Source organism: Mirounga leonina, unplaced genomic scaffold (genome assembly GCF_011800145.1).
Source record: "Mirounga leonina isolate KUSES-001 unplaced genomic scaffold, KU_Mleo_1.0 Mir_99, whole genome shotgun sequence".
Lineage (NCBI taxonomy): Eukaryota > Metazoa > Chordata > Mammalia > Carnivora > Phocidae > Mirounga > Mirounga leonina.
Window position 1 is genome coordinate 6,573,613 of NW_023270971.1, and position 13,078 is coordinate 6,586,690.

Consider the following 13,078-nt stretch of genomic DNA (forward strand, 5'->3'; position numbering starts at 1 on the left):
CCCCATCCTCACAGACATTGTGAAGAGGGGAACGGGTGTACCTCTGGCTCCCCACGCCCACCTGCAAACAGGGTAGATCTGGGTCCCTCTATTTTATATTCTGGGCCTCAACATAGGGCTTTATTTAAACAAGGTATCTGTGGCTTAAAAAAAAAAGGGGGGGTCACAAGCCCCCAGCCAGTCCAACCCTTTCATTCTGTTAAGGCCCCCACGAGAGGTGAAGCCACAGGCCCAGAGTGTGGGTGCAAGACTGGAGCTTGTCTCCTGGCTCCCAGAGGACCTACAGAACTCTCCCAAGGCTTCGAGGGTGCCTCGCGGCTCCCTGCTTCTGAGCCTGCACTTTCATATCCCACTGCAGACCAGTGAGACACTGGCCGGGTTAGAGATGGTTTATGAGGCTCCAGAGCATGACGTCAAATGGAAACACATGGGCGAGCCCTAGCCTTTCCAGTTTCCTTTCAGTCCTTCTGTGCCCCTCAAGGAGAAAGTCTCCATTTATGCTCTCACGTCTTTCACATCTTTCCAGTACTTATTAATTTCCCTTCCCTTCCCTCGAAGAGGACTCAAGTTCAGAGTCTTCATCAGGCAAGAGTATCCAGTTAGAGTTTAATAATACTGTTTTTCTTTTACTGTATTTATTGCTTACAGTTACTTTCCATTTGTGGCAAATTATAAACAGTGTTTTCCATTTATAGTAGTGATATAAAGTTCCTTTTTAAATATATTTATTGAAAGTAACTAATTAAAAATTTTTTTTATTATTTTTTAAAAGATTTTTATTTATTTATTTGACAAAGAGAGAAAGAGCACAAGCAGGGGAAATGGTAGAGGAAGAGGGAGAAGCAGGCTCCCCGGTGAGCAAGAACCCGACACAGGGCTCGATCCCAGGACCCCGGGACCATGACCTGAGCCAAAGGCAGATGCTCAACCTCCTGAGGCCACCCAGGTGCCCCTAAAATTTTTTTTAAATATTAGGTAAATAATAGCACAACTGGGGTATAGAGATGGTTGACTCAAAAAGGTGGCAGAGGAATGACCTAGTTAGGGACACAGTGCTAGAAAGGATAAACCTATAACCAGACAGGGGTCCAGGCCAGCAGCCAGAATGTGGACTACTAATTAGAGCTTCCACATGATGCCAAGCCCATTGTGGGTCCTCAGGAATGCTCCAGCTCCCCACTCAGCACCTCCTACCTCTCGGGCTCACCTGCTGTTTCAGCAATTCGTTCTGTGTGACCAGCTCCTGTTTCCTTAGGAGGCCACCAGCTCCTTCTGGGCCGCCAAATGCTGCTGGTGGAGAGGAGGGGGAGGCCTGGATGCTCAGTGCTTCCTCCAGGGCCTGGGATTGGGAAGAAGGGAGACAGGCCCATTAGCAGAAGCCCTGGAAGTTTGGCCCCATTGGAGAGGTCATCTTCAGTGACCGCCTTCCTGACATGAGTGACAATAATAACTGCCACCACCAGGACTATTTAATAAGTGCTACCATATTTATTTACACTCTACACACAACATTTCATTGGATCCTCTCCACGGTCCTATGAAGAAAGACTATGATCGTCAACCCCATTTGACAGATGTGAAAACTGAGGTTCAGAAATCCATGACATGTCCAAAGTCACACAGCTTATAAGCAGACTAACTGGGGGGGTCCTCACATAGAAGGGAGAATCTCCCCTTCCCCGAGCAGGTGCAGCTCAATTCCTAGCACCCAGACCTAGAGAGAATATTAAGCCCTTCGGGGAAGCTTCCATGTCCTCAACCACTGCCTTGCCCTCTGATTCTTGAGCTTTCCAAACCTATGGTTACCAAGCCAATCTTTCTGTCCCCAGCTCTTCTCTAGTTAGATTACACTGGAATTTAATTTGGACTTATTTAGTATTTTGCCTATCTAAGCCTGAAAATGGGCTGAAACATCACCAAACAACATTTTGAAAACAGAAAATAAAAGCACCCTTCTTCTACCACGCTCACAAAATCCTTTCCTTTATGGAAGCAGTGTGCTCAGAACTTAAAAGGTCTCTATTAACGGGTTTTCCCTTCAGCTCGGTGAATGCGGTATTCGAGAACTCTGGAACGCTGCTCAGCACCCACCACGCTCATCGCCACCTGGACTTTAGCCTTCTGCTTGCCACACATTAGCAGTGCCCACAGCGCCTCCCTAGACAGTGGGGGGACAAAGAAAACCTCCCCCAACTTGGGCTTGGGCCCCCGCTTAGTCTCTTTGACTCTCCCAGAAACCCATGGAAACTGCTGAGCCGAGAGTAAGCCCTGGACACTGCAAGGGGAAGTCATGGCTCTACTTTATCCTCCTGCTCCATGTGCCTATTTTTTAGATGAGAAGACTGAGGTCCAGGGACGGGGAGAGACTTGCCTGAGGTCACAAGCAAAGCAGTCACCCACACGTGTGTCTCTGTCCCCCGCAATGCCAGGGAAACCCGGAGGGCAGTGATCCAACCTGAGTGACCTCTAGGATCTGGCACCATGTGCAATATCGTGCCCGGATTTAGGCCTCCAAGTCCCCCAGCTCGGGACAGGTCATTCTTTTTCTGAGAACAGGTCCCAAGGTTCCCCAGACTCGGCAAAATCAATGCTTATCAAACCCCAAAACCAAATAGGAAGGGTTCCCCTAGCAGGGCTGGGGCCCAGTGAATATGCCAAACTCATGACAGAGCCTACTGTGGGCAAGGTCAGGAGGCGGGGGGAAGGCAGACAGACAGGAAAGGAGGCAAAGATGAACCACGGACAACTCCTCCAGGCTTGCAGAGAACGTTTCCTTTCAAAGCTTCCTCTTGTTAGTTCACTCCTTTAACCCCTGGGCTGGAAGGTAGGCAGGGCTGGAAGGTGTCCAACCAGGGTTCAGATGACAAAACTGAGGCCCGGAGAGGCTGGAGTGGGTAAGCTGGGACTAGAACCAGCCCCCAGAGCCGGCCTCACCCCTACCCACTCGCCTTGGCTCAAAACAGCAGGCCTCTGCTTTAAAATCCAGCCTCCGGGCGCCTGGGTGGCTCAGTCGTTAAGCGTCTGCCTTCGGCTCAGGTCATGATCCCAGGATCCTAGGATCGAGTCCCACATCGGGCTCCCTGCTCAGCGGGAAGCCTGTTTCTCCCTCTCCCATTCCCCCTGCTTGTGTTCCTGCTCTCGCTATCTCTCTCTCTGTCAAATAAATAAATAAAAATCTTAAAAATAAATAAATAAAATAAAATAAAATCCAGCCTCCACCCGGATGCCCCATCTCCCTGGGTCCCGATTCTCAAGGGCAGGAACCCTCGGGCCTCTGCTCATCCACTCCCTTCAGCAGGTGTTTCCTGAGCATGCGCTTGGTGCCAGGCACTGTGCCGGGCGCTGGGGGCACACAGGCTGGTGAAGAGGAGCAGCTCCCCCCAACCCCCAGAGGGGAAGACAGATCATCAAACAGGCCATCAAAGGAGATGCAAGGCGCCCACCTTGTTGAGCCTCTGGATCTCCTTTTCCTGGTATTCCCGCTGCCGGGTGAGCGGGCTCAGCTGATCCTGCAGGTACTTGACCTTCTGGCGCAGCTCCTTGGCCTCTGCTGTCAGCTGCTCCTTGTCGGTCTGCAGGGAACACAGGGTTGGTCAGCAGGGAGCCCCTCCAGGAGGCCTGAACGCACCGCACCGCCTGCCCCAGCCCCCCGTCAGCCAGGCCTCCTCTCTGCCTCTCCCTCAGCAGTCCCCAGTGCTCACGTGAAGACACCATGCAGGGCATCAGAGCCGTAATGCCCATACCGTCCTGTCCTCAAGGAAAAGGCAGCTCAGTTCATTGAAAGACTCTGGGTTCTGATACCAGCAACTCTGCCAACGAGCTGAGACCTTGGCCACTGCCACAGTACTCTCTGGTCTATGTTCCCCTCTCTGCCATGGGTCGGGGTCTCTTAACAGGAGTCACGGATGGGTGTCAGGAGGTCTGTGAGCCCCAAAACGGGAGGGAAAATTTTGCCTGTGCAATTTTCTAAGGAGAAGAGCCATAGTTTCCACGAGATTTGCACGGGGTCTTCTGTGAGGCACAGAAGTGATCAACCACTGAGAACACTGAAAGGACCTTTTAGCTCTTACAGCCTCTAAGCCTAGGAGAGAAGACACTTAAATAAATGCAGCATAAAAGGTAGAGAGTGTTCCTCCGCAGAGGAACAAAGTACTGCGAGGTGAAAAGAAAGAGCGCCACAAAGAAACCAGGGAGGGCGTCCAGGTGGAAGACCTGCTCCCACACCCACTATGGAACAGGCAGGGATCCTTCACTGCAGAGGGCCACAGCTGGACTGGCCTTTAAGAGAGCATCAAACCCTAATCCCTGATGTGATGGCAAATGAATGTCCAGAGAGGAGACGTGACTTACCTAAGGCTACACAGTGAGCTGGGGCTAGAAGCCAGTCTCCTAATTCTGGTGCTCCCTCTCCCCTTGCAAGTCAAAGGAAGTGTTTCAAATAGGGGAGGTCAGCCAAAGATTGGGGAGAGCAGCCTTGGGAAGACCTTGTGGGAGGTGTTCTGGACTCCCACTTGAGAGGCTCCAGGATTAGCATGGCCTCTTATCACCATGTGTCCTTAACACTGGGCCACCTCCCCCCCAGCTAACAGGGAGGATGGTCCCATCCTGGGGACTTATCTCACCCACGGATGCAAGCTGGGGGAAGGGACAAAAGAGCCAGGGGTCCGGTGGACAGTCGCAGATGTGACTGCACTTGGAGAAAAGACAGGCAGGGTCCTCCCTAACTAACACACACGTTCAAGGCAAGGGGTGGTCACTGAGGTAGGCTGACCCCTCGGATAAAGCCCCTGGGTGTCACATGCTGACAGAGGGAACTCTGAAATGCAATCCGTGTTGAAAATGGCCATTTTTAAGCTAGGCCAAAGCAGCCTGTGCCCAGTTCCCACGAAGGGGAAGACACTATGACATAAATACAATCTTCCAAGAGTCTGGGGGCCCTGAGGCCTTTCCTTGTTAAGCTCGCCCAGGATCCTGGAGGCCTTGGCTGCTATCGGTCACACACTGACGGATCAGATGCGATTTCTTCAGGGCACCTGCTCCTGGCCCCCCTCAGACTGACCTGGTTCCCCTTTACGCCCTCCCCCCGCTCCCTGGAACTTCTCCTGTGATACTTGAACACACCTGTTCGTATTTGTTTCTGCAATGACTTGTTTCCCACCCGCTGATCTGCTCCCCGCTGAGTCTCTGCGCCCAGCACGGCGCCAAGTGCACGCTCTGTTGAACAGCGGCTGGACGAGTGAAGAAAGGGAGCTCTGTCTAATATTTGAGCCCCCCCACCCCCCCAGACAGCCATCACTACTCTAAACACTCAGCAGCAGCCCACTCCCATCAAGCACCCGGGCAGCCTGCATGTGTCCTTTATACTCTGTGCTTCCCTGTACGGTCCCCTGGTCCGCACCATTTTAAGTGAACAAACAGCTCTTCTGCATGCAAACACGAAAATATGGAACGCGAGAGCTGGTCCAATCTCTCAGTGTTCAGACGGGAAACTGAGGGACAGGGAAGGACAGTGCTTCCGCCTGTGGCCACACGGCCCTTAGCGCCTGAGCCAGAGCTGGAGCCCCCAGGCCTCCTGAGCGGAGCCAGCAGGGACCAGCAGTCAACTCGCCTCCTCCATTTCGATCTTGGACTTGGCCAGGAGGAGCTTCCGGTCAAAGTCACGCTGCTTCTGCTCCCGCTCGGCCTCCAGGTCAGTCACCTGCTTCTGCAGGTCAGCCAGCTTCTGGCGAAGTTCAGTGATCTGGGTTCAAAGGCAGAGAGTGGGAGTGCGTGAGGGAAGGGGTGAACCTCCGAGGTTCCAAGCTCCGAGAAGGAAGCAGCAGGCGAGACGGGGGAGGTCCCGGGAGCACAGCCGGGAACTGGGGCTCAGCCTCGAGTCCCCATCACCCCACACTACCTTCTGCTCGTACTGCTGCTTCATAGACCGGAAATGCTGGTCCCACTGCTTGTTCACTTCGAGCAGCTGTGGGGAGAGACGGGTTAGCAGGAGATAAGCCGCGAAGAGACAAAGAGGGACAAGCCCACGCAGACCAGCTGCCCACGGTGCGCGCGGCGTGTGGGGGGCAACGGTGGCCGCGGACGCTTTGCCTGAAACCCTCCCTCCTTGAAGACTCGGTGATCCCCAAGGAGGAGGCTTCATCAGGTGCTCTATTTTATCCTCGCCAGAGACGCAAGGCTAACACCCAAGGAACAGCATGGAATTTTGGCGTACAGTTACACACGTGCGACCGGGATTGCGTACAAAAGCCTCCTTTGTCTCTGAAAATGAAACCCGAAGAAGCACTTGCACAAGCGTGTGTAAGTACACGCGTACCAGGCTGGCCGTCTCGGCAACGTCTGTGTGCCTGCAAAATCTAGAGGACTACCGACACATAGGAGGTGGGTTAAGAAAATCGTACTACAGACTGAAAATGAGGTGCTGTGCAGTTATTAAGAAAATCAGGCCCCCGATACACTGCTGCATTTCTAAGATGACCCCAATTATTTGCCAGACGTGACAGAACACTTCCTCAGGGAAGAAAAACAATCCCATACCATTAACTACATAAAACAATGGGAATCCCCATTTCAGACATGTTAACATATGACAAAGAGTACTCAGAAGTGAAGAAATATAGTGTATGCTTGATACATAAATAACTACCCTTAAAGATACAGCTAATTTGGGAGGAGAAAAGAAAAACAGTAATCTGCAGTCATGCAGTTCAAGGATATAAACTTTTCTGCTTATTTTAAAAAACAGATTATAGGGCGCCTGGGTGGCTCAGCCGTTAAGCGTCTGCCTTCGGCTCAGGTTGTGATCCCAGGGTCCTGGCATCGAGCCCCGCATCGGGCTCCCTGCTCGGCGGGAAGCCTGCTTCTCCCTCTCCCACTCCCCCTGCTTGTGCTCCTGCTCCCACTGTGTCTCTCTCTCTGTCAAATAAATAAATAAAATCTTAAAAAAAAAAAACCGATTATACATTAGTAAGTACATAATAAAACTTAGGACTGTTGCCAACTTGTGGGCATCCCTAGGTGGTGAGGTTCTCAGTATTTTTCTAATGAGCATTATGTTACTTTTGTCATCATAACAAAGACCTCACAGCAATACAAAAAGAAAACTAGAACTGATATGCACACATAAGCAAAGACTGAGGGAGGCCTGACCTGCACATGTGCTGGAGGCCCAGGGAGGGCAGCAAGGCCCAGGAATCCATAGGAGAAGCTGAGCTGTGAGGGGAGGAGTGGCTAAGACAACAGACAGGATCGGGCTTCCACCTCCAGTCTGGAAATACTGGCCCGGGATGGGAGATGGAGGAGGCACATGGGCACAGCCTCAACTCTGGAGACTTCCAGCTGGTGAGAAGCAGTGCTACTAGAAGGCGTCGGATCCTCTCCTTCTGTGACAGTCGCCCCCCGCCCCGACCCAGCTTCCCCAGTGACAGAGGAGCCCCAGGCTCCCCATCCCTGATGCTGCCACCTGCCTACCTCATCACAGCCTCCTTCCACCATCCAGGGTGTACCACGGGAGCCTTCCTAAACTATCCCCCTGCCAACAATTTTAGGCCAGGCCCCAAACGCCACCTCTTCCGAGTGACCCTTGTAGGCAGGGGAACTGATTAAGAAACAAGAGCCCAGGACAAGGCAGCAGGTCTCTCCCACGGGCAGATGGTTCCGTGGTCACCATGGCAACTAACCACGGTGACCTGGGATGAGACAGGGGGCCAGGAGGGCCTTTGTCCTGCCAGACCCAGGAGGGAAGGAGAGTCCTCCCTGACCACCACCACCACCCCCTCCAGCCACCTACCTCAGCGCGTTGTTGTTCCAGCATCTTCACCTTCTTCTCAGCCGCACCCAAGGCCCCCACCTCTGGGGTCTTCCCTGCTGCCACACAGGCCTGGGGAGCACCAGAGAACGGCCCTCAGCAAAGCCTCAAAGAACAGTTCTGTCGCCCACTCGGTGCTCCTTGAAGGCCTACACCCAGGGACCCAGCCCTTGGTCTCCCACTTCTCTAATCTGCCCACCGGCCAGGACACCACTACACATCCCAGCCATGACTAAGCCTGCTCTGGAAAGTCTACCAGATCATCATTCCTCCTCCCCTGCCCTCCTGCCCTCCGCTCGCTCCCCTTCCCATGGCCACCTCTTGCCCTGCTCAGACTCCATCTCTAAGGTACTGCCACCATCCCCCACCCAACATCAACCAAAAATCCTCTGACCTAGAAGGCAAGAGTTACAGATTTTTTTTTAACATTTTCTAAAATGTTTACTTATAAAGCTTTTTAGAAAGATATGGAATAAAGACGTGCATGTGTGATCAGTACATGTATGTGTGTTTCCTAGCTCTGTCCTTTGCGAGAGCCTAACACGGTGACACTCCAGTGGCAGTGGGCACACCTAGTGCCCAGATCTTGGTTTCTAAGTGCTGCTCTCCAACAACAAGACATAGGGTTCCTTAGAGAAGTGGTTGATTCCAGGGGCAGGGAAAACATAAGCAAGAATTTGCAGTATCTTGTACCAGAAAATAAGAAAGTGCCTGGACACCTGGGTGGCTCAGTCAGTTAGGCACACAACTCTTGGTTTCGGCTCAGGGCATAATCTCGGGGTTGTGAGATCGAGCCCCATGTCGGGCTCTGCACTGGGGGTGAAGCTTGCTTGAGATCTTTCCCTCTGCCCCTCCGCCACCTCTCTAAAATAAATAAATCAATCTTATTAAAAAAAAAAGGAAGTGCTCAATAATAATATGATGAAGAAGAAGAAAGGCATGTCTTGTGGGTACAGGAGACAACGTGAAAGAGCGTCCCATGGCCAAAGCTGGAACAATCTGAACAAAAATATAAATCATGGTCGTACTGGATTATAACCCAAAGAATAAAATAAATATCCTCGAGTCCATAACTGGTGGAAAGGAATAGCTGAATAAATAAATAAGTGGGGGAGAAGGGATGACTCTCCCCTACAGAAGAATTCCAATTACTGAATATAGAAGGAGCGAGGGAAATTCAAAATCTACGACGGTAATGATGATCTCTGCGGGTGAGACCCACCATGGATACTAAAATTAGTGAGAAGTATAAGGAGAAACAGGATATTTGCACAGACTTAAAGTTCCTCCTCAAAAATAAGTACTTATTAACTACAAGGGGAAAACTGTTCCTTTAGTATGGAGAAACTGACACACACCCCCTCAGCCATGCAATCAGGTGGACAGTGATAAGACACACTGATGTCACGTGCCCTTGCCAGGACGCACCGGGAAGTGCACAGCGTCACTCCTGTGGTGTTCTCGTCCAAGTGCACACCCTTCATCTAATCACAGTTAAGCCCACATTGAGGGACGCGCTACAAAATCACTGGCCTGTAGAACTCCCAAGTGTCAAGCTCGTGAAAGACAAGGCATGGCTGGGGATGGTCACAGACTGGAGGAAGCTAAGGAAATGTGGAGTCCTGGACTGGCGGCGCCCACACGGAACGTGCAGGAGGAGGACGCGAGTGAGAAACTGGTGAAATCTGAACAAAGTCTATAGTTTAGTTAATAGTACTGTTTATTTTCTAGTTTCGATCACCGAACCGCAGTTATGTAACTTGTCAAGGGGGTATGGGAATTCTCTGGACTGCTTTTGCAACTCTTCTGTAAATCTAAAGTTATTTCAAAGTAAAGTTTAGAAAAAAAATTTTTTGAACTAGGAAATGCTGGGGCGAAAGGGCAGAACAGGCTCAGGAGGCCAGCAGCGGAGTGCTGGTTCTCGCTCCGAGTCCAGCCTGAGCCCAAGACCCACACCCCTTCTGGGCCTTGGTACCAGGAGGTCAAACAAGATGGGCTCCAAAGGCCCCAGACTCTGGTGTCCTGTGGGCTTGTCAGCATCTGTCCTGGGGTCACTGCCCACATTCTCTCTATCCCCTGCCTTCCTGCCCCCTCCGCACTCCCCCAGTGCTGGGGTGGGAGTGGAGGGTGGGGCGGGCCATGAGGGCAGAACTCGTGAGGCTCCAGTGCCCCCTGCAGGCTAAGGTCTGTCAGCACACCACAGAACCAGGGAGGAAGGGGAGCGGGCTGGGGAAGCCCTCCAGGGACCCTCGCCTTTCCGGAAGGCAAGAGATGGGCCTGCCCCTAGAAGCCCGCTGCCTCCTTACAGGGCAAGGAGGAAGAGGGGATGGGGGCTCCTGGGGGTACACCCTTAACCTCCACGAAGAAGAGAAGAGTCAGCCCACCCGGCTGCTAGCACCAAAGCGGCCATTAAAAGCAACAGCTGGGCGCCTGGGTGGCTCAGTTGGTTAAGCGACTGCCTTCGGCTCAGGTCATGATCCCGGAGTCCCGGGATCGAGTCCCGCATCGGGCTCCCTGCTCGGCAGGGAGTCTGCTTCTCCCTCTGGCCCTCCTCCCTCTCATGCTCTCTGTCTCTCATTCTCTCTCTCTCTCAAATAAATAAATAAAATCTTAAAAAAAAAAAAAATCTTTAAAAAAAGAAAGCAACAGCTAACGTTCACGGGTTACCACGCGCCCCGCGCTAAACCTACTTCATGGGTATCACGTCACTGAGCCCTCCCACCATCCTTTGAGGCCAGTGTTACCGCTTCCATCTTACAGAAGAAGAAACTGAAGCCACACGGTTGGTCTACGTAACTCATCCAAGGTGGCCGTGCTGGCCAGAGGCGGAGCCAGCATTCAGGCCGCGTGTGGCTCCAGGGGGCCAGCTCCGCCACCGCCGAAACACACGCCCCCCGCGGGCCCTGCCTCCCCGGCAGGCTGCTAGCATGAGCTGGACCTCCGGGGAGTCGAGCGGCAGGAGCGGACACCGAAGCGCTCGGGAAAGTGAGGAGGCCTGCCCACTGAGTCCCACACCCGTGGTGGCTCAGGGAACGCACGGGAGACCGGGGGCTCCACCGGGCACTTGCACAAGAGGACGGCCAAGGCAGGCTCTGCCCTGAGGGGTAAATGGAGGAAGGGAGGGGCTTCACGGGCTGGAGTGCAGACCGTCATTTAACAGCATGGGTCTCTGCCGCACTGCTGGTGGCCTGCTGGCGGGTGATGCAGGGATCTTGATGACAGGAAGTCACGTGACCTCTCCACACCTCCTGCCACGGCTGTGTCATGGAGTAATTGGCCCGGCCCTGCCTAGCATACGTGCAGAGCGGAGATCCAAATAGGATGACAGATTTGCAAGTCCCAGGTACGTTCCCCATTGCCACATAGTAACGAGAAATTAAGTTATTAAGGTAATTGTTGCTATTACATAGGTGTGGGGTTTGTTAAAGATGTTGAGTCCTGCTGTGCAGCCATTAAACCCCATTAAAAGGGGAAAACGTGTCAGGAAAAAGCTGGGACTCAGCTCTGCAGGAAGGGGAAAGGCACAGACCGGGCAAGGGAGGAGAGCCAGCTCGTGCCAGCTCGTGTGTGGGAACTGGATGTGAGCCACAGCTGGGAGCGGCCGTGGGAAGGGGTGCCCGGCCATGGCAATGTCAGCTAACCCCTACTTCTCTCCAGGTCAGAGGCCCCAGGACGCAATCCCAGGAGCTTACCAGAGTCCCCTGAGGGGCTTTCTCCACCCAACACCCTAATTCTGCCAGGAATATCTGAGATGTTAAACTGACTTTTGAGACCCACCCAACAGAGATCTTCACAAACGGGAACACGTTTAGGGAATGTGCCCAGACCGAGCGAAGGACTCGACACCACTTTCTATGAGCAGTGGCCAAAGGAACTGGAGCTACTCAGCCTGGAGAAGAGAAGGTCTGTGGGGGCCACCGAGCCATGGTCATGGCCAGCAGCCCGAGCGTGTATGCCAGGGGATGGGATGCGGAATGAGGGCTGAGGAGTAGAAGCTCCAGGGGCGCGGGCTGTCAGGCTAAGCTAAGGAGACGCTGTCTATCGAAAACCTTGTAAGAGGGATGCTGGCTGCAGCAGGAGATGGTGGGCTCACTGCCATGGGACGCAGCAGCAGAGGCCTGACCCTGGTGATCGAGGATGCCATGGAAGGAGTTTCTGGGCACGTACCTGCTGCTGTCCGGCCACTCCCTTCTTGCCTGTGCCTTCTGTCTTTGGTGAGCCTGGCTGCCCACAGGCATTCTCTTTGCCACAGCTCATCAACAACTTCTTGAGCTCCATATTTTCCTCCCTGGGTCAGAGGCAAACAGAGAGGTCACATTGCTGGCCCTGCGTTAAGAAGGCTGGGGTCCTCGGACCTACTACTCATCTGAAGTGTAGCTGCATCCTGGAGAAGAAGCAGAACCCTGAAACCTGCCCTTGGGGAGAACAAAAGAAGGCATCCCTAGGCCCCTTTGCTGGCAATCTGGGCTTCTCTAGAAGTCTCTGGTCATCAACAGCAGGGTTTCCCAATTGTGTGAGGTCTGCATACATGAGATCTCCAGGATGCATCCAAACCTGCATTAAACGACCCTGATCACGCTCCAGGGAGAAAGGTACACCCTTTCCAGTCAGTTTCAAACTTCCTGTGTGGAGCAGGGAACAGTCTTAGCTGAGGCTAACAGGTCTGGAGCTCTCCTCCAGGACATGCTGGTCTGCGTTGTTCACAGGGAGAGGGCAGGCTTCAGGCTCAGAGCCTCCCGTGGGTCGCGGCACTTGGCCAGAACTTAGTAACACCCCTCCATGTTCATTTTATTTATTGTTGGGGTTGTCTTCTATTCATTGCAGGTAATGCTGTTTTCCATTAACTCCAGGGCAAGTTTTCTTTATCATAATTTTAAGTAAAAACATGATTCAAATCAAAGCAAATTCTTAAATCAATAAGGTAGGTGACATAGGACATAATAAAAAGTGTTGATGTGGGTTCAGGTATGACTGAAATAGGGAAAATATTTACGTTGTATCTGCCAGCTAAGTTTCCATGTAATAATAGAAAAACAAAGAAGTCAAGTGGCTTTCCAAAGGTCACACAGCAGGGACTTGCACTCATGCCTTCTAGTCATGAGTCTTTCCTCCAGCCTGCGGTCTTAGATCCATGGATGGAGTCATTATGGCTCTAACACTCCCAACTGTTAGGCCATGTGGAAGTAAATACACATATGCTGACTCAAAATGGCACAGTGAATCAGTAGTTACACATGGCGCTCCCTGGGCCTCAGTCTCCCCTCTGCACAATGC

The 13,078-nt window shown here is 52.6% G+C and overlaps 1 protein-coding gene across 5 annotated transcripts in view; it reads right to left on the reverse strand.

Annotated features, from left to right (window-relative positions):
* The window catches only part of TNIP1 (TNFAIP3 interacting protein 1), a 49,806-nt gene that overhangs the window by 4,440 nt on the left and 32,288 nt on the right, over window positions 1–13,078 (reverse strand). For 4 of the 5 annotated variants that reach the window (XM_034999576.1, XM_034999579.1, XM_034999578.1 and 1 more), the window contains 6 exons: window positions 11,972–12,092; window positions 7,787–7,876; window positions 5,897–5,962; window positions 5,609–5,740; window positions 3,444–3,572; window positions 1,208–1,339 (listed from right to left, as the gene is read on the reverse strand). In XM_034999576.1, coding sequence (XP_034855467.1) covers window positions 1,208–1,339; window positions 3,444–3,572; window positions 5,609–5,740; window positions 5,897–5,962; window positions 7,787–7,876; window positions 11,972–12,092 — 670 coding nt within the window. The remainder of the gene's footprint in view (window positions 1–1,207; window positions 1,340–3,443; window positions 3,573–5,608; window positions 5,741–5,896; window positions 5,963–7,786; window positions 7,877–11,971; window positions 12,093–13,078) is intronic. The other variant, XM_034999577.1, reaches the window with a different exon arrangement.